The sequence below is a fragment of the Notolepis coatsorum genome (assembly GCF_963971535.1).
Source record: "Notolepis coatsorum genome assembly, chromosome: 7".
Lineage (NCBI taxonomy): Eukaryota > Metazoa > Chordata > Actinopteri > Aulopiformes > Paralepididae > Notolepis > Notolepis coatsorum.
Genome location: NC_140171.1, coordinates 125,855,312 through 125,879,405, shown reverse-complemented (window position 1 = coordinate 125,879,405; position 24,094 = coordinate 125,855,312). Strand labels below are relative to the sequence as shown.

The 24,094-nt window shown below is 43.6% G+C and overlaps 2 protein-coding genes and 1 long non-coding RNA gene across 4 annotated transcripts in view; all 3 read left to right on the top strand.

Moving 5' to 3' along the window:
* ilf3a (interleukin enhancer binding factor 3a) overlaps window positions 1–6,322 on the top strand; it is an 81,154-nt gene extending 74,832 nt beyond the window's left edge. For both annotated transcript variants that reach the window (XM_084318119.1, XM_084318120.1), the window contains exon 20: window positions 4,966–6,322. In XM_084318119.1, coding sequence (XP_084174245.1) covers window positions 4,966–5,081 — 116 coding nt within the window. In that variant the 3' untranslated portion in view covers window positions 5,082–6,322. The remainder of the gene's footprint in view (window positions 1–4,965) is intronic.
* A 2,137-nt stretch (window positions 6,323–8,459) lies between these two features.
* acp5a (acid phosphatase 5a, tartrate resistant) lies at window positions 8,460–12,343 on the top strand. The gene is made up of 6 exons (XM_084318874.1): window positions 8,460–8,515; window positions 9,144–9,234; window positions 9,356–9,555; window positions 9,936–10,060; window positions 11,007–11,355; window positions 11,644–12,343. The coding sequence occupies exons 2-6, from the start codon at window positions 9,144–9,146 to the stop codon at window positions 11,881–11,883; spliced, it is 1,005 nt and encodes a 334-aa protein (XP_084175000.1). The 5' UTR covers window positions 8,460–8,515; the 3' UTR covers window positions 11,884–12,343.
* Window positions 12,344–13,723: 1,380 nt separating this feature from the next.
* On the top strand, window positions 13,724–20,328 carry LOC311231278. Its single transcript, XR_014619855.1, has 4 exons — window positions 13,724–13,851; window positions 17,283–17,381; window positions 19,842–19,927; window positions 20,054–20,328. It is a non-coding gene; the product is annotated as an uncharacterized lncRNA (long non-coding RNA).
* The last annotated feature ends 3,766 nt before the right edge of the window (window positions 20,329–24,094 follow it).

The following is a 24,094-nucleotide window of genomic DNA, read 5'->3' as shown; positions in this document are numbered from 1 at the left end:
ACGGTGCACATGTGCGGTGGTTTGTCCACCAAAAAAGCGCCAAAAGATCAAAAATAAACTAGCAGAGCCAGAACTGTTCAACTCCCCTGGAGCCACAGCCAGCAGAGAAGCCGGTTTACTTTCGCTTTTAAACCAGCTGCAGCCTGAGAGTGTGAGGGGATGTAACACTAAAGATGGCGGCAATGACAAAGAATTTCTGCAAAATAAACATACATCTGTTGTTTATATATAAAAAAATATATATATATATATATTTTTTAATACTTATAACAATTTCGATAATTATCGATATCGAGAAATATGATAACATTATCATATCGTTATCGCGATATGATTTTTTTCCATATCGCCCAGCCCTAAGGTGTCCTAAATGAAAGAAAATTAAACATTGACATAATGAAGTCTTCAGTCCAAAGCCCATTATCAGTGGTGAGAAGCATGTTGACAAATTCAATGTTACTGCAAAGTAAAGTCACTTGAGGTCTATATTGTTAATATATTTATGATACATTTAATAATTTATATATTTCATACGATACATTTTATGATACTTCATATGGAAACAAAGATCCAATTGAATCAGGTTGAAATTGAAATAGAACACCTTTATTTCAATCTACTGCGTTCTGAGCCCCCTGCTGTATTCACTGTACACACATGATTGTGTGGCCAGGTTCAGCTCCAACTCCATAGTGAAGTTTGCGGACGACACACAATGACGAGAAGGCCTATCGGGAGGAGGTTGATGAACTGGCACGCTGGTGCCGGGATAATAGCCTACTCCTGAACATTGGTAAAACCAAAGAGCTGATCGTGGATTTTAGGAGAATACAGCAGGAGAACACACACGCCACTGCGGATAAATGGGACAGGGTGAGCAGTTTCAAGTACCTGGGAGTCCACATCACAGAGGACCTGACATGGTCAACACATAGATTCTGTGCTGAAAAAGGCGAAACAGCGCCTCTATCACCTGAGACAGTTAAGGAAGTTCAGAGTATCGGGGAAGATACTCCACTCCTTCTATTCCGGGGCTGTAGAGAGCATTCTGACTGGAAACATCACTGCCTGGTTTGGAAACAGCACAGCACAGGACAGGAAGGCCCTCCAGAGAGTGGTGCGCTCAGCAGAGTGTACTACGAGTATTGCACTACCACCCCTGCAGGACTTATATAACAGGAGGTGCAAATCCAGAGCCTGCAGAATAATGAAAGACCCCCACCACCCCAACAACAGCCTGTTCAAGCTGCTGCGGTCAGGCAAGCGCCTACGTACACACGCTACAAGCATCGATGAGGGCATGACCACCCACATTTCACTGTATGCAACACATCACCGTCACTCATCCACATTATCATCAGTGACTAAATGGATCATATTTTGGCAGTCAGGGAAAGAGCAAGAGCAAAACTCAGTGCAACTCAAGCCCACGATGGATCTTTCCTTTGGGCCATGTCCAGAGTGCATGAACACTGTTGAGGATCCAAACATCCCTTTGCTTGAATAGTACACAAGCAAAACCAGTACATCTGTATCATCACATTTGACAATGAGACGAGAATGTGACTGTGCAAGGTGTATTGCATGAAACACCAATCTTGTGTCAGCTTCCTCCTGGTCACTATAAAGATCTGCCAAGCAGTCAACGCCTGACTTGCTAACCATCTTAACCTCCTCACCATTTTCAAAGCCACCTGCCAAGATGACTGTGTTCTCTGAAGATATTCTCTGTGGCCCTTTCAAACATACAATGATCTGGGTGAGTGTGTCTGGAAAAGGATCGCAACGTTAATGGGAAAGGAAGGCATCAACTGTGTTGTTAGTGTTTGACAGATATGACCATCAACACTCAATCAAAGACCTTGAAAGGCAAAGAAGAGGCACCATCCAAACCAGCAGACCAACACATTATCACAGGACAATCAACTGTTCCTAACTACAGGAAATACCTGAGGATCAGTGGAAACAAGGCTGCTCTATGTATCTTTGTCAGCAACTACATAACCAATACAGGGCCACAGAGAATCTCTTCAAAGGACACAGTATGCCCTCCTCCTGTATGGCCAAAAGAAAATGGAGAATGGACATCCTTGCACCAACCTAGATGAGCTGAGGTACACACTAGCATCTACCACAGATTCATCAGCTGCAAATCTACCCCCAACAGAAGATGCCTTCCAGCAACATGTGTTGAGAGCCTTGTACCAAACAGCAGTGTGGCGTCACAGCCATCTGGCCAAGCCTCTTCTCTGGAACCCAGTTGGTAGAGGGTGGAGGCTCAGAGAAGATGGATCCATTGAACCTGTTATGTTCCAGAAAGCACTGGCACCTAAGGAAGTTCGAGACATCACCCACCTGTACTGTAAAGATGGAAACTGCAATGATGCCAGCAAATGCCAATGTCTTTCAGTGGGCTTGACTTGCACTGAGTTTTGCTCTTGCTCTTTCCCTGACTGCCAAAATATGATCCATTTTGTCACTGATGATAATGTGGATGAGTGACGGTGATGTGTTGCATACAGTGAAATGTGGATGGTCATGCCCGCATCGATTGTGCAATAATACAATAATAAAATGGACATAGAAAAAAAAACAGGTAAGTCATAAGATGTGCATGATAAAAATAGACATGCTAAATTCCTGAGAAGGCACTGGTTCCTATGTACACTACTATACAATATACAATTTTAACTCCATCATTATGTTTTACTTACTATATCTAAACTATACTATACAAGAACCACATCTGTTCTTTCGTGTGTGTGTGTGTGTGTGTGTGTGTGTGTGTGTGTGTGTGTGTGTGTGTGTGCGCTCATGTGTACTTGTGAGTGGGTGTTCTGATGGCCTGGGGGAAGAAGCTGAGCCGAAGTCTCTCTATGCTTGTAGCGTGTGTACGTAGGCGCTTGCCTGACCGCAGCAGCTTGAACAGGCTGTTGTTGGGGTGGTGGGGGTCTTTCATTATTCTGCAGGCTCTGGATTTGCACCTCCTGTTATATAAGTCCTGCAGGGGTGGTAGTGCAATACCCGTAGTACGCTCTGCTGAGCGCACCACTCTCTGGAGGGCCTTCCTGTCCTTTGCCATGGTGTTTCCAAACCAGGCAGTGATGTTTCCAGTCAGAATGCTCTCTACAGCCCCGGAATAGAAGGAGTGGAGTATCTTCCCCGATACTCTGAACTTCCATAACTGTCTCGGGTGCTAGAGGCGCTGTTTCGCCTTTTTCAGCACAGAATCTATGTGTGTTGACCATGTCAGGTCCTCTGTGATGTGGACTCCCAGGTACATGAAACTGCTCACCCTGTCCACGATAGCCCCATTTATCCGCAGTGGTGTGTGTGTCCCCTGTTGTATTCTCCTAAAATCCATGATCAGCTCTTTGGTTTTACCAATGTTCAGGAGTAGGCTGTTATCCCGGCACCAGCGTGCCAGTTCATCAACCACCTCCCGATAGGCCTTCTCGTCATTGTCAGAGATCAGCCCCACCACCATGTGTCGTCCGCAAACTTCACTATCGAGTTGGAGCTGAACCTGGCCACACAGTCATGTGTGTACAGTGAATACAGCAGGGGGCTCAGAACGCAGTAGATTGAAATAAAGGTGTTCTATTTCAATTTCAACCTGATTCAATTGGATCTTTGTTTCCATATGAAGTATCATAAAATGTATCGTATGAAATGTATAATTTATTAAATGTATCATAAATATATTAACATTATAGACCAGAACATTACCTCAAGTGACTTTACTTTGCAGTAACATTGAATTTGTCAACATGCTTCTCACCACTGATAATGGGCTTTGGACTGAAGACTTCATTATGTCAATGTTTCATTTTCTTTCATTTAGGACACCTCATACATTTACTGATGTAACTCCCTGACCATGTATGCTATATTTACACATGTGGTATTGCTTGATTCAGCACAACCACACCTTTCCGAAAAAACCCTCATCTGTGTTTCTATGACAATCCATGGCAGAGCTACTACAAAGTAAATGAGAACATTCTGCATAGATATACATTTTTTACATTTCCGCTTATTTTAAGTATGTGTACATAGGTATATATTTCCTACATGCATAAAGATATTCACATCCAGGTTTTTCTATTAGGTTAAGCAACTGTCTGACTGCTAGCATGTCAAGTTTGAAAGCGCTTGGAGCTTGTATTATTAATATACATGAGTTTACATGTCTCAACTCCCATACGGCCAGGCTATATTTTAGTTGTTTTTTCCTTTGGGGGTGTATAACAATATCTATCAATTTAACAAGTTTTGCAGTAAAATATTTGTATACAAGAATCCATTTCACATATGGGAGACCTTAGAGATGAGGAAAAACATGCTTGTGTTTTGTTCTACCTCCGGTAGGGGTATCTCAAAAACTAAAGCCCTTTTTGACAGTTTGTCACAGCACTAATATGAGACTAGACGATTTTGTTATGGCAGTAGGACTATGCAACAGACAGTATGGTAAGACATAAGACACAGGGAATGACAATAGAGTAACTGGACACTGTACAGAACACAGAACAGCAACACAAGGGGGACAGAATAAGCACTAGGCTGACAGAGGAAATTGTAGAGAGAATGGTGAGGGAGCGGGGATTAATCCTAGTCGAATGCTATGGAGTAGAAGTGGGTTTTGAGGCTGGATTTAAAGCATCCACAGAGGGAGCAGCCTGGGGGCCACTGCTGCAAAAGAGCGGTCACCTCGAATCTTAGACTTGGTGCGAGGGCCATGTTTGATGTGTGAAATGGAAGTGTGAAATTAGTCTGAGTGAGGAAATGGCTAGTTTGAATCCTCAGGATCAGTGAACACCATGTGTTGCTCCACACACACACACACACACACTTGACAGCGTGGTCTTCCTCTCTTGATACTAGTCTTCCAACCTTGTGATTTTGACATTTTGTTGAAACAAAGCCTGTGATCTTATCTTGGTTTCATTGATCCGTCTACAGGCTGGGGCAACCAGGCGCCCTGGGACGGACAGCAAGGCACGTATAGCACGTATCAGAGCTACAGTGGACAGGACCAGACTGCCTACCCTGGGTACGGAAACGTGAACAATCAGTAACTGGCAAACAACCCAAGCAGCACCCACCCCTCATCCATACTACCTGACCATATCATCCTTTAACCCAGAACATTCTTCAAAGCTGTAATTGTTAAACCCACCCTTGTCGATGATCCTTGAATGCCATTTTCCAGAGGAGGAAACTTTATTTTCACTTCCATTAATATCCAAGCCTCCATGCTGCAACCACTTTATTGCCAGTTGTTCATATGCAGGCAGTGTCTCTTTACTTGGTAATGTGTCTGTTACCAATATTATTTTACAGTAGGAAAACAATGTGAATCATGAATGATGCAGAAGCAATGCTATCTTGGGTCCTAGACTTCCTGTTTTAACTGCTTCCCCCCCCCCCCATTATCCCTAGGTTGATGTGAATGTAAACAGTCGGGATCTATAAAAGTCATGTTTGTCATTTTCTTAAAACATGTTTGTCATGGGGTTGTTTCTTTTTTAAGTAGGGGCCTTGTGTTTTCTTATCCACTATACTGGCAGTGTTGGTATGTTTTAGTGATAATTTTAAGTTGCCTCATTTTGAACTATTGACAATGTGTTAATTTCTGTGTCAGGGTTTCCGTTAGAAAAAAATGGTGCCAGTCCACATTTCCTGGACGATTTCAATGTCCCGGACAAATGGGAGAAATTCCTGTCTAATATTATCTGTGTTTATTGAGCTTAAAATAAAGCATAGGCTATATAAAGAATGGCATCAAGGCATGTAGAAATATAATAATGTAAATCTATTATAACAATATAATAGTAGTCTACCTTTGCTTATACATTATATTCCAAATAAAATAAGTCCCGTCAGTAGACTAACGTACATCTACTCAAAAACACGGGCAACAGTCTTGAGTCTTCAGTCAACAACATTATGGCTGAGCTAGTCTTCAGGGATGAGTTTCAGAATTTCAGGATGCACCTGAATCTATTGAGTGGAGTGGAGTTAAATACATGGAGAATTAAAGTAGCCTCCAAGCTCCGCTGTCCAGTTCAGCACCATGGACAGCCCCACACGCACACCGAGGACCTTGGGGAGAAACGGAGAGAGAATCATCTCTGCTGGCACACTGGAGACGGGGATCAAGCTGACTTCTTTGGTCCACTCTGGAATTATTTTCACAGGACATTTGTCGGACTTCAACAGATTATTCTTTTTCTTTTACCTCATAACGGAAACCCTGTTTAGAGTTGTAAAATGCCCTAATCTGGTCTTTGTAAAAAAATAAATGTCTTTAATTTTGGACTGGAGCATAGTTTATAATTATGTATCAGAAGATCTTAATGCATTTGTAAAGGTAAAAAATATGTATAGGTGGTGCAGAGATATTACAGCTGTATTAGGATCACATAGATGTCGGAAATGGTCTGTTGCATCTACAGCTCTGATGTTGAAGTTGACTATTGTCGGAGTTGGGCTACTATTGTTGGGCCCTATTATGCTTTTTGTTTTTTCCTTTTGCTTAAGTTTGTTATATAGCCGGACATGTAAAATGTCTTCAGAGTTACAAAGATATTCAATACTCTCAACAGAAAACACTGCTCCTGAACTGCCTAAAACGCCTAGTTTGTACTCCAGCCTTTTCTTCCATCACTGCTCTATTCACTATGTACCACATTGCATATGGGTGGTCCTTGACTTCTGTGTCCGTTTTCCAAGATGGCGGCTTGCTTGTAAACTTAAAAAACGGTTCACTAAAATATGTTTCGGACAAAAATAGGACATGCAATTGCCGGATCTTTATTCATATTTGACTTGATTTGAATTCCATGAGCCAGACGCCACTGTGTGTGCATGCTACGGAGTGGGAAGCAGCAGCTCATTTGCATTAAAAGAGACGGGAGCCAAAACTGAGTGAGTCTCAGGTACTGCACACACAGCCTGTGCAGCTGGAACTAAGTGCTTTCTGAGCAGACTGGGGTCCCTTTAATACAAGTATACTGTATATATATATATATATATCAAGACTTACTTAATTGAGATCCTTAAGGGAACTTAACAGCAGTATGTTACTGTCCCTACAATATTACTATGTCACCTTGAGCTTCCCTTACAAATGCCAGGTATATTCCTAACACCAATGTCACAGCAGTAGCATCTACCCAAGACTGCGTGAGAGGCCCACAAAGCCCGGCCGCTCTACAGTCCCAGGTGCCATCGGTGTGCAGTATGCATGGGCTAGCCAGTTCAGTTCAAACCGATCTAGTCTATGTGCAGCACAGTCTTCCCATTGTTAATGCCTTACCATTTTCTTTCTAGTCCGCAAGCTTGCATCTCAAGTATGCATTGGTCATATTCCATTTTGCTCTTGTGCCATGCACCCCAAGGCAACTGTGTGAATATGGTCAATGACCTAGGTGAAGAATAAATCTGTACTATTTGTACACATACTATCACTTAGGTCATATTGCACCTATTTATCAAGCCTCAAGAAAATGCATCGGGTTGTGTGCTCCACTGCCAATTGAGGCAATTTCAGTCAATGTACTCATGTTTTTTATCTTTTGCCATATATGACGCAGTCATTGCAGTGCCACACAGCTCATTGGCCATGGTTGTCATTTGGGGGGGGGCAAGATGTCTGATCAAATACTATGCATCTCCGTACTATGTACTGAAGTGAAATGGACACCCAGCCGTCCTTTTGTTTTGTTTTAATATACTGTATTGGCATTTAGGTGAGAAGATTGGACTGAAGCCGGGGTCATGTTGCAGAATTAGTAGGTTGATCGCTACAAGGTGTGAGGAGGCTCGAGGTAGTAGGTCATCCACCCTTAAATGCCGTGGATGACCTGATGGGGTCACTGAGGATTTATCACCGTCTCAATATGCAGCATACTGGGAGATGAGACACAGGATTGTGCTTTTATCTGCGACTGGGTCTGTAGGTGAGTGATTGAGTACAGTAGCGTGTCATTTACACTCAAGTGATTGATTTGATTGGATTGACTTAACCACTGTAAAGTTGTGGGTTGTGGGCTGTCCAAAATAATTCAAAACGGGGGTATTGTCCCTTATCTCAAGGGCAGGGGTCAACTGATGCCATCATTTATGTCTCAACTGACTTGAAATGAATCAACCACACGATGCTTCATGATACGTGAAAAGAAGGGATAGGAGGAGGGGGGGTACAAAAGGAGAAGGAAAATGAGAAACACTGATTAACACCAAGGTGGGAAAAGTAGAGTCAGGACACCAGCTATTATAACCATTGTGGATCACGTGGCCTAGATGACCCTGTTGAGACTGAGTCAGGGTGTGAGCAAGGACCATGCTCCGCCAGCGTGGTCTTGGTGCTGGACGTCCCACAGGCCTCTCTCCTGGGACGACTGATAAAAGCAGGGCAAGGAGGAGAGGCAGCGCAGACCTGAGGAGAGTTGACCCATCGAGGCGTCGTGAGGACACCTCACCGTTCTGCTGCTCTGCGTTATCAACAGTGAGTGTCTGTCAATTGCCATTGACACTTATTGTGTTTTTACGGTCAGTCGTTTCCTTTTGGATAAAAATAGATGTTTTGGATCCTAGTTACGTTTAGTAACTGCCTTGTTGCTGAATGTCTATTCTCTGGTGTGACTAATAATGACTTTAATAATAATATTATCTTTGGCTCTCAAAACGTTGAGGTAGTTCTCTGAATTAACAATTAAATAAATTATAAATGAGTGCATTAAAGATATTCACTTAAAATGCAACTGTGAGGGCAGAGAGACATGACCTGCTGACCCCTCTCTGCCTCATTTGTAGAGTTTCCTTGATTACGCCTTAATTATCTCCAGCTGCATCCTATTAATTCAGGCCACAGCCAAACACTAGTTCTGTCTTTTGACTTCAAACCAAGGGGTCTTGCTGTTGGGAGGTGGAAGGGGGAAGAGAGGGAACCTAAGAGGTACATGGTGAGCTCAGGCTTGGGTTATCATGGTTGTTTCATGTTTAACTTCTGTTTTAGTGTTGCTACAAAAACCATCTTGGCTTCTTTCAGATTTTAATCAGTGCTGGCACTTTTAAGCTGCTCTTGATTCTCTTGCCAATCTGACCATGAGTTTTCTTTTAATAAAATTTCTTAGATGGCACTTGCTCTGTTAACCATCCTTCTTACTGCTATCCCTGGGGGCACCTTGTATCCAACAGCCTTTCAGGATCTTGAGCAAAGTGGCAGTAAGTAATGCTTCACGTACATGGTGTTTTGGAAACCACCCTGTACTTCTCACAGTGACTACACACTTTTGCTTGAATGCAGACCCACTCTTTTAATTTGGGTTTGTTTTACACCGCATAGAAAACAGAACCTCCATACGGTTCTTGGCTGTGGGAGACTGGGGTGGCGTGCCCCATCCTCCTTACATCACCCCTGTGGAGAAGGCTACAGCCGAGGAGATGGGCAGGGTAGCGGAGCAGATTGGAGCAGATTTTGTTCTGGCCCTTGGAGATAACTTCTACTTCACAGGTGTGGACAGTGTGGATTCTCCTAGGTTTCATGTAAGTCATGAGATTTCTGGCTGTTTGATTTCATAGGCTTTTTGTCTTTATTTAAAAGGTGCATTATCCAGTTTGGGGACAGACATTTTGTTTACATTTACAGAGCCTGCAATTATGCAATTTGTAGAATTATTCTAACAACCATGTGGAGGCACTGTGAATCAGACCTAAGCCTAGGGGATATTTTGAATAGCTTGTAAACTTTTCGGGTAGCTTTCTAGCCTCAAAACTGTTCCAGGGATTAACTTTTTCCTCTTGACTTTTTGTTAAATGCCTACAGTTTCATATTCCTCTCCCAAATGGTGCACTTATTCCCCCTGACGCAAGAGTGCACTTCATCAGCTGAACAAGTGGGTTCATAGTTTTGTCTTTCTACCCAGGACACCTTTGAGTCTGTGTACACGGCCAAGTCTCTCAACATCCCTTGGTATGTGCTTGCTGGCAATCACGACCATGCAGGGAATGTAAGAGCGCAGATCGAGTACAGCCACAAGTCTGACAGATGGTGAGTGGGTTCATGGTTTGTTGTTGTGACCCTTTCTTCCCAGGACACCTTTTTTTAGTATTTTGTATATTAGTCTCAACATCCCCCTGGTATGTGGCTTGCTGGCAATCGAGTGCAGATTGAGTCTGCAGGCTAGTGAAGAATAAGTCGGGGAAAATCCACCACAAGGTTATTCGTATTTGTTCTGTGATGTGGTTCTGTAAGGCTCAGATCTGTAGAGCATGGCACTAACACTGCCAAGGTTGGGGATTAAATTCAGACAGGAGCCACTGATGCTAAAATATGTGCACATATTATAAAGGTATCCATAAGATGGTGTATGATCTTGACTGGTAAAGCAATATTTAACCACAACTGCTCTCGTAAAGCAGGAAATTGAGTTTATTATCAAGACATGGCCTTGAGTTCCATTGATGGTGAAATGATGACTCATTTGTGGAATATTTTCATAAGTGTGAACAATACTTGAACCAGCCAAAAACATGTGGAAAATCAAAGTAAAGTCCAGCTCCATATCAATCGGCTATGGTGTGAAATGGATGATTAGACTTGGCATCACGCCGGCTTTTGTAGAGAATGAGATCACTAAAATGTCCAAGATCATGCATATAATGTGATTAGTATTTGCGCTGCAGTCATAGCTTTTATCCTCCTGTCAATGTTAACTTTTCAAACACCATGCTCATCTTTTCAAACGGGCCCCTATGTTAACTGGCTTCAAAAAGTCTGTACGAACGTGGCTATAGGAAAGAGGGTAGCATATTTATTTTCTATACTGTATATGCATATTGTCTCAATGTTTTATATTGATGTATGTCCCGTCTCTTAATACCAAGGACCATGATGGAAATAAGTGCTTGCATTTTATCAGGTTTTTATCCCTTGGGATGATGTCTCTAATCTACAATAAAATCAATCTTCTGTTTGCTCGTCTCGCTTCCCGTAGGCGCTTCCCTTATTACTACTACGAGCTGGACTTCCGCATCCCCAACACGGGCGGCCGGACCCTGACCATCATCATGTTGGACACCATCATGCTGTGTGGAAACTCGGACGACTACGAGGACGAGAAGCCCAGAGGCCCCCTGCATGCGGTGGACGCCAACCGCCAGTTGATCTGGTTGCAGCAGCGGATGGCCCAGTCGAAGGCGGACTTCCTGCTGGTCGCGGGCCATTATCCCGTGTGGTCTGTGTCGGAGCACGGCCCGACCGAATGCCTGCTGAAGAGGTTACGGCCCTTGCTGGTCAAGCACAACGCCACTGCCTACTTCTGTGGTCACGACCACAATCTGCAGGTGGTTATCTCGAGTATACCTAGGATCTGTCTGGAGACATAAGTGCTTTGTCAGTTTAATCAGACCCTCTGTTGCAAAATTACAACATAACTTTTAGCTATTAAAAAAAAAAGTCTGTAAATTTAATTTTTTTGCACATTTACATAGTCAATGGATCCTGTTGTTCAGCCTCGCAATGCTATAGGATAGTAAATGTGTTTTATAGGTCCCACATTATGGCCTCTGAAGTTGATGTCAATTTAATTTGGGCCTTACATGGTTAATGATGACATAATTTCTTCTCCCCAGTACATCAAAGAAGCCGGTGTGGGCTATGTGGTGAGTGGGGCTGGAAACTTCCTGGATCCTGATGTTCGTCACTGGCACCATGTTCCCAGAGACTCCATAAAGTTCTTCACTGGCCAGGCCTCCACACTGGGTGGGTTTGTACATGGAGAGGTCACAAAGGACAACATGATCCTCACCTTTGTCCAGGCTAAAGGCACGTCTCTCTACCGCACCGTCCTGCCACGACGAAACTTGGGCTAGAGGAGCATGTCTGAGGGAATCGTGGTTTGTTTATGTACAGTAGAGAGGAGTTGTTGCAGTCTGTTTTTAAAGGGGCACTTGTAAAACTACATATCCCAAATCACTAAATGGTTTTGCACACATTAATTTAGTTTGACTGGTGAGAGTTGCTGTTTAAATGTCCTCTAGCAATGTCATCACATTAAGACACTTGCAGCTAATTACAGCTCAATTAATTTATGTAGATGAAAAAATATCGATTGCTATTTTATTTTCATCTACATAATTTCATTCAGCTGTAATTAACACTACAAGGATTCATCACTGGAGGTCATTTTCAAACTTAATTAATTCATAACAATAAATTGTCAAACTAAATGTGAGCGAACGGTTTACAGTTTTGCGATACGTGTGGCTTATGTGCAAAATAAATCTGCATTTGTTTTCGGGGGACCCTTGACACTGAAGATGGTGGCTGGCATTTCAGGTGCAAGTTTACTTTTTAAACTTTGGCGTTATTACTTCAAAGCCATTATTGCAATTAATGAATTGTGTTTTTTTTTAATGTGAAAAGAGTTTTATTCTGAGGATAAAAATAAAATGCTGTTTGATGGAATGCCCTGTCCTGAGCGCCTCGTGTTCTGGGAGGGGTGGATATTAAGAATTGTATCCCTATGTTCTAGTACAGCCCATGTTGAATACCAACAATTTCCCCCAAGTCAGAAATATAAGAACCAAGTCCAGAAATTGTCAACATGAATGTACTTCTAGTTGTATAACATATTGTATATTCAGTCTAATTAAGACTGATACTGTGGGCTCACTTGTCCATTATTTAACCCTTTCACTACCACAGTAACCTTTCACTACCACACTACGGACGGTGTTCTGTTAACCCTTTGTCGTGTGGCAGTGAAAGGGTTAAACTCATTCTGTAAGAAACTGCTCCAACGTACGTTTTAATCAACGTACAGGTACATACACGGTCCGTGTACGTTTTGATAGTTCGTTTTTCGTTTCAAAAGGAAAAACGGAAATACGAGGTGTTTCCTATTTCCGTTTGAAACCAAACTCGAAAAAACGGGGAAAAACTGAAATACGGACCTGTTTTTCGTATTTTGGTATCAGAATCAAATGAAAAAAACGAGTCAATAATGGGCCGTGTAGGGCCGTTTTGATAGTTCGTTTTTCGTTTTTGATGTGAAGAATGGAGAACGGAACCACGTGACAAGTACATTTTTCAATGTAAAAGCCATGCACAATCTAACGTGAACGAATATGTATAACGTTATGAATAAATACATGCATACAGATCTATACCAGGGTAACGTTATGATACATACATTTTTTGTTTTGTGCATTTCATTTAGACATTATATTTATTGTCCGTGTGATTGAAAACTTTATTAACAGATTGCAGAATGGGTACAATACAGTACAGCTCAGGGGATGCAGACCACAATAAGCCGTGACATGGTCGACAAATCATATTGATTTGCAGTAGGCAGGCTTTTTATTTGATCAACAGAAAAATAATCGTAACTATACATTATAATCTAGGTATTTTGGCGCATTATTTAGTAGCCTCCGGTATTTCATCAGTGCAATACATATGCCTAATTTCTATGCGCAATTTGTACACATCCATCGTTTTTCATGAACGCCGTGTCGTGATTGGCTGTTCGGATGCCAATTTAAAATGCTCTACGTAATGGATGACGTCAAGCATTTTAAATTAATAGGCATCCGAACAGCCAATGAACGAGGTTACGTCAGGTACGCAGCCATCCTCACGTGATCGAATATGACGCAAATTTAGGGGCGTGGCTTTGCGAAGTGTTTATATAAAAGTGTCAACGTTAACTCATTCTAGTATTCAGAACCTTCAACGGAACTGAATAACACCAACTTTTTGCAACAGAACTGAACCACCTGACTGACAACAGATTGGATTATTTCTCAAGCAAGATGTCGTTTATCTGTGGAAACGTGAGTTACATTTATTTTACATTTGGGAGCTAAATATAATATACGTTATAATTTAGGGCTGTCGCGGTATTTTAAACTATTTTAAACATGTTGGATAATGTTTAATGTTATAGATAGTAACGAGCTAGCCTAAGAGCTAACGTCACTATGCTAACGGCCGTCAACGTCATCAGTTCAGTTGATAGTAGGCTTGTTCAAGATGGGATAGGCGGACGCAGATCTGCGCAGGTTTTACTACGGCCTCGCCAAGCGCGTTGCATGACGGTTAGAATGTTGTCCGATTTGGAGTAGGGTCGAGCTGCAACCTCGGAGCCTCGAGGTCCAGATTGGTACTTCCGCCCTGCCACAGGACTATTAGTCCTGTGACAGGGCTATGCGCTGATTGGCGGAAAGTACGGAAGTATCTCGAAGTACGTCTGACGTATCTCGAATTACGTCTGACGTGTACGGAAGTATCTCGAAGTACGTCTGACGTATCTCGAATTACGTCTGACGTTTCTCTACGTTAGCGAACATTAAATGTTGTATTCATAAAATAATATAAAATCAGCAGCATGGGGAGGGCCGGGGGGAGGGGAGGTACAGGTAGTAGAAGACATAGAGGTACAGGTCACATAATTATAGTACAGTGGAGAAGTAAAAATAGAATAAAAAGGCAGTGTAAACAATATACAATATTATTAACTCTAATAATAACACGCCTCGCGGGTCATTATAATACGAGAGCCGTGGGTCTGCATTGTATAGAGCGGATCCCCCGGCCGTATTCAAGCGCTGGAGCGCTTTGCGATGGATCAAACTGTATTAGTAGTAATAATAGTAGTTGGCTAGTTGCGCGCTTCTGGCCACCTCCCGCAGTGCGCGCATACACACATACTGTCTGTAGGCTGTAGCCAGGCATGCGTTGTTCATGGCACGGGGTACCACTCAGTGGTACCTCACTGAGTATTAAAGATTTGAGCAGAAGCGCGTGCACGCACATGCACGCGCTCGCGAGAACGCGCTGCGCTCGGCTCGGATCGTTGTGTTTACCTGCGGCGCTACCTCGCATTATCATAACAATAGCCGCTATAGGCTGGTGTCTTCAACCAGTCTGGGACTCTTTGTTCAACCCCCCACCCACCACCACTCACCCCCGGACAACAACACACTCTGCAAACAGCAGCAACCCGGGACATTCCATATCTACATCACAAACTTCGGGACTGAGTAGATAATTAATTAATCTTCTCTTTATTTTTATTATTTATATTAAAACTGAATCAAACCATAAACAAGGTTGCCTGTTGGGATGTTAGATCCTAATGTGAAAAACTGATTTTATATGTCTGCACTTTATGTGCTCATTTTATGCCTGTCTTAATTCTGTTGTGAAGCACTTTGAGCTGCAGTTTCTGTATGAAAGGCTATACAAACAAAGTGTATTATTGTGCGCGAGGGAACATATGCGCATGCGCGCGGGGCCGCGCGTGCGTGTGCGCGCGCGCGTGCGCGCGGCGTCATTATCCTGCGTGGCGGCTCAGCCCATAATAACAACGCAACGCTGGCTGTAGCTATACAGTACGTGCAAAATTAATTGTCAAGAGCCAATCGCACAGGTTGCCTCATCTCATCTGGCTCTGCAAATAGATCTAGAGTCTGAATATCATATATAGCTGCTGATGATCTCTCTCGAGTCAAATCCATTCTGAGAACGGAATGCAGTGCCCGCGACGAGGGTCTTGATTGATTGATTGATTGATTGAAAATTGTATTAACAGATCATGCTGGACCTACAAAAGGCCTTTGACACTGTCAATCACTCCATTCTTGATTGAACATTTTATTAACAGATTGCAGAATGGGTACAGTACAGTACAGCTCAATACACACAATTGTTAAGGGGATGCAGACCAGAGAAATACTTTTGTCTTGTTTACATCAGGGTCCCCCATTTTCAATTCATCATAACATATGACATACACGACATACAGATAGACAGTACTGCTACATCTATACATTTATGACATACCAGATTTGCAAATACAGTATTGTTTGTGATACAAAAAGAGTCCAGAAAAGAGAGTATATACATTTGACGTAGAAACTGTACATTGGAGGAGGTTGGGTAGGTGGGGGGGGGGGACTGTACATTGGAGGTGGTTGGGGGGGGGGGACACTGTACAACTGTACAAGCAAAACTGTACATTGGAATATTGACAACCCTTAACAATTGTGTGTATTGAGCTGTACTGTACTGTACCCATTCTGCAATCTGTTAATAAAATGTTCAATCAAGAATGGAGTGATTGACAGTGTCAAAGGCCTTTTGTAGGTCCAGCATGATCTGTTAATACAATTTTCAATCAATCAATCAATCAAGACCCTCGTCGCGGGCACTGCATTCCGTTCTCAGAATGGATTTGACTCGAGAGAGAGATCATCAGCAGCTATATATGATATTCAGACTCTAGATCTATTTGCAGAGCCAGATGAGATGAGGCAACCTGTGCGATTGGCTCTTGACAATTAATTTTGCACGTACTGTATAGCTACAGACAGTATGTGTGTATGCGCGCACTGCGGGAGGTGGCCAGAAGCGCGCAACTAGCCAACTACTATTATTACTACTAATACAGTTTGATCCATCGCAAAGCGCTCCAGCGCTTGAATACGGCCGGGGGATCCGCTCTATACAATGCAGACCCACGGCTCTCGTATTATAATGACCCGCGAGGCGTGTTATTATTAGAGTTAATAATATTGTATATTGTTTACACTGCCTTTTTATTCTATTTTTACTTCTCCACTGTACTATAATTATGTGACCTGTACCTCTATGTCTTCTACTACCTGTACCTCCCCTCCCCCCGGCCCTCCCCATGCTGCTGATTTTATATTATTTTATGAATACAACATTTAATGTTCGCTAACGTAGAGAAACGTCAGACGTACTTCGAGATACTTCCGTACTTTCCGCCAATCAGCGCATAGCCCTGTCACAGGACTAATATAGTCCTGTGGCAGGGCGGAAGTACCATTCTGGACCTCGAGGCTCCGAGTCTGCAGCTGGACCCTATTGGGCTGAGAGGTACTGTGGAGCCTCGCTCTGAAGGCTGCGCGCGGCTCGCTCCCGCGGGAGTTCCGCGCCTCGCCTCGTCAGACTTTCAGAGCAAATCGGACAACATTCTAACCGTCATGCAACGCGCTTGGCGAGGCCGTAGTAAAACCTGCGCAGATCTGCGTCCGCCTATCCCATCTCGAACAAGCCTTTAAATTAAGCCTACTGACTGAAGCCCACGCGTGAGCCAGCGATAACCCTTTATTAGCACCAGCTGACCGATATGACGTCAGCTGTCAGCATAAGAGCGTTCAAGAGATGAATCGTTCACGACAGTTTAACACCCCCACTTGATCTTATTCTGACACAACCTTTTACACATTTGTTCCAGACCCCCGTCCGGAGCCAGGGCCGGCGGCACGTCCGGCGGCGTCTGGAGGGAACGCACCTCGGGCCGCATGAAGGGGACCAGGCAGAGGAGGTGAGGGAGGTGAGTAGGGAGGGAGTGCTGACCCACAGTGGAGAGAAGCCCCACCAGTGTGAAGAGTGTGGGAGGGGCTTCAGTAAGGTAAGTCACCTGAAGAAACACCGCCGGATCCACACAAGACTGATGCCCCCCCAGTGTAAACAGTGTGGGAGGGTCTTCAGTCAGGTAGGTCACCTGAAGGTCCACATGCTGACACACACAGGAGAGAAGTCCCACCAGTGTGAGCAGTGTGGGAGGAGCTTCAGTAAGTTATCTAACCTGAAGAAACACAGCCCGACCCATCATTTTCATATTAGGATCTAAGTATAAGGACCAGAGTATAGTCGTGTTTTCATCGTTGTTTCTTTTATTCGATATTTCCATTCATAAAGACATGCCGGCAGCCTGTGTTATCACTGGGGATGGGTCAGAGAAGAAACCTAGTGCCACCTAGTGCCCTTGAATTGAATTTTTTAACCCTTCTGCCTTGTTAGGTAACTGACAGATTTGGCACACCTCCGCCCCCCCCCCCCCCCCCCCCCCCTTTTCTGTGATAATTCGTTTTCGACCCTCAAGAACATCGCCTTAGTATGCTTCATCGACGCAAGGCCAATTTAATTTAGTTGGCATTTGAGAAGGACTTAACAAAAAAGTTCAGGAATGAGTGGAGGGGCAGTGTTTTAAGAAGATTTCACTCTGTCCCCAAACGCCGCTTGCCGCTCTACTAATGATGGTGAGTAGCCTGTGGAGGAATTTTGTTTGCTTTTTTTATGCACCTTATTTTTGTCAGTTCAGTTCAGTTTGTCAGTGAATTCAGAAGTGTTGAATAAATGGAGACTTTTCAAAGATATAGAATAGAATAGAATAGAAATGTATTATCCTGAGGGAAATTTGACACTGCAAATCACTCAACATTAAACATTTAGACAGTACAAGTCACGAATAAGAATAACAAAACAAATAGAGAATAGAATAAAATGAAATAGAATAAAAGATACAGTAAAAATATACTGAAGTCTACAGTAGGTGTAATATTGCACAGTGCTGTTTAAAAAGTAAGAGTCCAGGAAGATGGTAACTGTCACTCTGTGCTCAGTGATGCAGTGAGGCACAGTGATGCATTGTATAGTCTGATGGCTGTCGGAATGAAGGACTTCCTGTGCTGTTCAGTGCTGCATTTAGGTAGTGTGAGCCTATAACATGCTCCTCCTGTCAGCCAAGTCTGTATAGTGGGTGGGAGGGGTTTTCCCTGATGGCCTGGAGCTTAGCAAGGCTCCTCCTCTCCGCCACCCTCGCTAGAGTCCAGCTCCACCCCAACCACGCTACTGGCCTTCTTGACCATCTTATCCAGCCTGTTTGTGTCCCCTGCTCTCAGTCCGCTGCCCCAGCAGGTCTGTTATATATATCTGTTCAGTCTGTTTTTGTATAAGTGAATGTTCTTAAGATAGAGAGAAATTAGATTTTTCAATTGCCTCTCTGCTGTTTAGTTCAGCACCGTGGGCAGCGCCAAGCAAGCCACAGCGCCGCTGTCCCAGCTGAAACGTATAAAAGGGAACCTGTGTTGAAAAACCATTGTGCCCCCCCGAGAACATTGTATGCCCCCCCACTAATTTGTTTCTGCAGCCTGGTCTGCTGTAGTGTCTGCTGTCTTCATAACCACACTGTGTGTCTGACTGTGTACTAGTGCTTGTTGTCTTCACTGTAGTGTCTGCTGTCTTCATAACCACACTGTGTGTCTGACTGTGTACTAGTGCTTGTTGTCTCCACTGTAGTGTCTGCTGTCTTCATAACCACACTGTGTGTCTGACTGTGTACTAGTGCTAGTTGTCTCCACTGTAGTGTCTGCTGTCTTCATAACCACTTCCCTACTCCCACTGCTTTGCAAGAGCTCTGTATAGTGGGTGGGAGGGGTTTTCCCTGATGGCCTGGAGCTTAGCAAGGCTCCTCCTCTCCGCCACCCTCGCTAGAGTCCAGCTCCACCCCAACCACGCTACTGGCCTTCTTGACCATCTTATCCAGCCTGTTTGTGTCCCCTGCTCTCAGTCCGCTGCCCCAGCAGGTCTGTTATATATATCTGTTCAGTCTGTTTTTGTATAAGTGAATGTTCTTAAGATAGAGAGAAATTAGATTTTTCAATTGCCCCTAGGCTTCATAACCACACTGTGTGTCCGACTGTGTACTAGTGCTAGTTGTCTTCACTGTAGTGTCTGCTGTCTTCATAACCACACTGTGTGTCTGACTGTGTACTAGTGCTTGTTGTCTTCACTGTAGTGTCTGCTGTCTTCATAACCACACTGTGTGTCTGACTGTGTACTAGTGCTTGTTGTCTTCACTGTAGTGTCTGCTGTCTTCATAACCACTTCCCTACTCCCACTGCTTTGCAAGAGCTCATAACCAAATGTCTTTGCATGTTTAGTTTTCATTTCAGGTATTGAAAATAAATCTATAGCCTTTTTCCCCCTTGTATTTAATTTCCCCTTGTAGCCATGGAAGTACAGGCCCACCCCCTGCTCCATCGGCCTCCACCCCCTGCCCCAGTGAGCTGAATAAAAAAGGACCCTATCACAGTGGTAAGATATATTATTGTATATACAGTATGCTGTGGTGTAACATTTTCACATGGTCAAATGTACATAATGTGATTGTCTGCATTATGAGGAGATGAATGCTAACACATGTTTGTGTTTGTGTGACAGGTTCTCTGCATGGCAGAAGCAGGGACTGGGGGTCATGCCTGCTCCGAGCGCCTCCGCCCAGCCTCTGCCTCCACCGATGGCACTGTCCCTCCAGCAGCAGGTGGGACAAGGACAGCCCTTCACCTTCTCCGTGCCGGAGGACCAACAGGCAGGCCCCTCCACCACCTCTTCCTCATGTCCCCCAGACCACGGCCTCAGGACCAACAGGCAGGCCCCTCCACCACCTCTTCCTCATGTCCCCCAGACCACGGCCTCAGGACCAACAGGCAGGCCCCTCCACCACTTCTTCCTCATGTCCCCCAGACCACGGCCTCAGGACCAACAGGCAGGCCCCTCCACCACTTCTTCCTCATGTCCCCCAGACCACGGCCTCAGGACCAACAGGCAGGCCCCTCCACCACCTCTTCCTCATGTCCCCCAGACCACGGCCTCAGGACCAACAGGCAGGCCCCTCCACCACCTCTTCCTCATGTCCCCCAGACCACGGCCTCAGGACCAACAGGCAGGCCCCTCCACCACCTCTTCCTCATGTCCCCCAGACCACGGCCTCAGGACCAACAGGCAGGCCCCTCCACCACCTCTTGTCCCCCAGACCACGGCCTCAGGACCAACAGGCAGGCCCCTCCACCACCTCTTCCTCATGTCCCCCAGACCACGGCCTCAGGACCAACAGGCAGGCCCCTCCACCACCAGGAAGCTGCACAGAGAGAATTTGCTCTGCAGTACCCTGATGTGACCATACTGTTGGACAATGCTGTAAACAATCAGCCAGAGCCGTTTAAATCTGGGCTCAAAAGCCTGATTGACATTACAAGGAGACATTCTCAGCATTGAGAGCCTATTTCAGGGGTGGCCAACCAGTCAGAGACTAAGAGCCACAAAAATTACTGTGGTACCACAAAGAGCCACACCATATACCAGCGTTTCTCAACCTTTTTTTTCAGTCACGGCACCCTTCATGTGTTTATAGGTCTCACCCTCTGGCCTCTGAAGTTGCTAATGTCTTTTTTATTTGGGCCTCACAGGGTTAAAAATTACAAAATCACTTTTAGCCATTTAAAAAAATTATGTTTATAGGGCGGTCAGGTGGCGTAGCGGAGATTGTGCTTGTCACCAACGCAGGAGATGCTGGGTTTGAGCCCAGCTCTCGGCGTTGCTACCAGCTTGGCTGGTCGTTCATACTAATACAATTAGCAGTATTAGGGGGTGGGAAGCTGGTGGGTGGGAATCTGGCGTTGTGGACAGCGACGCCTACATGTCAGGTATCGGCGCTTGCTCAGCGGGGCAGGACTTGGTGGAGATAGCATGCCCTCCCACGCGTTACACTTCACCAATGAGAGTCCTCGCTGCCAAGTGAAAAGACGTCACTGGCAGTCGCCACACGTATCAGCTTCGGGACGCCCTTGTACCGACTCGTAGGAGAACATGCATACAGCAGCCAGGTAGGGGGGGGGGGGGGAATTGGCATGACTAAATTGGGACGGGGAGAAAAACTGAAAATTGGAGAGAGAAATAAAAAAATTAAAATTTAAAAAAAGTTTATTTAAAAAATGTTAAGCACATGTAGGCCTATAGTGAATTGGTCCTGTTGTTCAGCCTCACAATGCTATTTGATAGTAAATGTGTTTCATATGTCCCACCCTCTGGCCTCTGAAGTTGCTAATGTCTTTTTAATTTGGGCCTCACAGGGTTAACCTCTTAAGCCCGAGATATACAGTAAAAGTGTATATTTTCAGCATGACGTTTGTTTACCAATTATTTTAACTGTTATTAGTGAAATATAAGATTATAGAAATCTCAGGGCATTGAGTCGGAAACCGGCGCATATTGACAGGAAGAAGTGGCACATCCAAAAGTGAGTGTAGTCTTTTGAAGGAAGAGACTCAGGGCTTTCGAATTTCGAAAAACTACCCTACCCAGCTCACACCAGCCCCTGTCAATCATCTGACTTACTTTTTTATTTCTCTTATTTTTGGGGATTATCTCCCACAAACTTGAACGTTATTGCCATAAGACAGAACGCAGTTAGTTTCTCTACCTTTTTGTGAACGTCTTGCAAAAAACGGTGTTGCAATACGATGAAAAATGGTGGAGAAATTTACATTATAAAAAAGATGGCAGAATTCAGTACTGTATCTACAAAACCTTCTGTTTAATAATCTTCCCTTTATTCATTTGCTTAGATTTTTCAGGTCTGGTCAATTTTAGCATGGTGTTATTCACAGTCAAAGATACAAAAAATTAAATAGAATTGATATTCTCCTTTGGTTCATTACAATTTACTCAAGCCTAGTAACAGACACACTATTTCTGACACTGATCTATTATGTCCCTAGATTCAGATCCCAAGAACATGCCAATGGACCATTTAAAAAAAATTGTAAATGTTTATTCTATGTCCTTATGAATGACGTGAAAAAAAAATTATTATTATTTTCTATTTTTTTATGGATGGAAGAGCTGCGAGCCGCGGGTTGGCCACCCCTGGCCTATTTCAAGGATGGCACAAAAAGTCACAGACTTATTTCCACTGTGGTCCTTGGTCTCAGCAGCACATACATAAACATGTATTACACATAATATCATCAGCCTACAGTATATTGCTAAAAGTAAAATACAACATTATTAATAAAATATGTACAGACACACTAAAACTACACTACATTAAAACTAGAACCTTCCTTAGTTACTCTGGGACATTTTCTAGGAGCCATTTCCTAACGTTCACTGTGAAACTATACAAGTTAGTATAGAATTAGAAACTGGCCCCTGTAAATATCCTAACACAACCCCCTCCAATGTACAGTAAATGTCCTAACCCAGTAATACACAAGACCCTCTTCTTGGACCAAGTAAGGTTGTCGATAATCCAATGTACAGTTACCCCCCCCCCGCCCAACCACCTCCAATGTACAGTTACCCCACCCCACCTACCCAACCCACCCCACCTCCTCCAATGTAGTTTCTTCGTCAAATGTATATACTCTTCTTTTTTTTTCTTTTTTTAAACTCTTTTTGTATCACAAACGGTACTGTATTTGTAAATCTGGTATGTCATAAATGTATAGATGTAGCAGTACTGTCTATGTTAGGGATGGGCGTGAGTAATCGATTACTCGTAGCTATGAGAAAAATCGATCTTAAATTAATAATTTTTATGGAAAAAGAAAATATTAAAAAAATATATTTTTATATATTTGTTTCACATGTATGTGTAAGATTATAACTGTTTGTTGGTTTCCTTAAACATATACGTGAATGAACAAAATTAGGTAAAAAAGAAAAGATTACATTTATATTTTTTTGTTTTTTCGAGTAATACACGATCACTCGAGTATAGCATGCGATCAATCGATCTGGATTTTTCTTTAAAATGCCCATCCCTACTATCTATGTCATATATGTTATGATTAATTGAAAATGGGGGACCCTGATGTAAACAAGACGAAAGTCTTTCTCTGGTCTGCATCCCCTTAACAATTGTGTGTATTGAGCTGTACTGTATTGTACCCATTCTGCAATCTGTTAATAAAATGTTCAATCTATCAGGTTCAAGCTTTGTTTGGTGGTCAAAGGCAACTCATTCCACTCCTGTGTGTTTCCACCTCATGGCTATCAATATTTCTTGGCTGCTGTAACGCCTGCCAGAATGATTCTTTTTTTGCTGTATGGAGGCCGGCAGTATACATATAATTTAGGAGCAGTGTTGCTGCTGCAAGTGGAATTGTCAGGTTACATGTTTGAAAGTATGGTTGTTATCCAGCATACAGCCCTCTCAACATGTCCCTTGCAGTAGTTCTATCTATTACTTAATTTCACAATTTTCTTATACTTTGATTCTACTGTCGCCATGTATGCATATGCCCACTACATGTATTTATTGCTCCATCTCCGCCCACTACAAACATGGGAACTCAATAACCCCCCCTCCCCATCTCTCTGAGAGTGGTTGTCTCGTAGTGTTGGCCAAGGTGGTGGATGTCTCTGGGTCTTGGCCAAGATTGCAGTGACTGTTCTACCCCCACACTGGTTATGTGCACC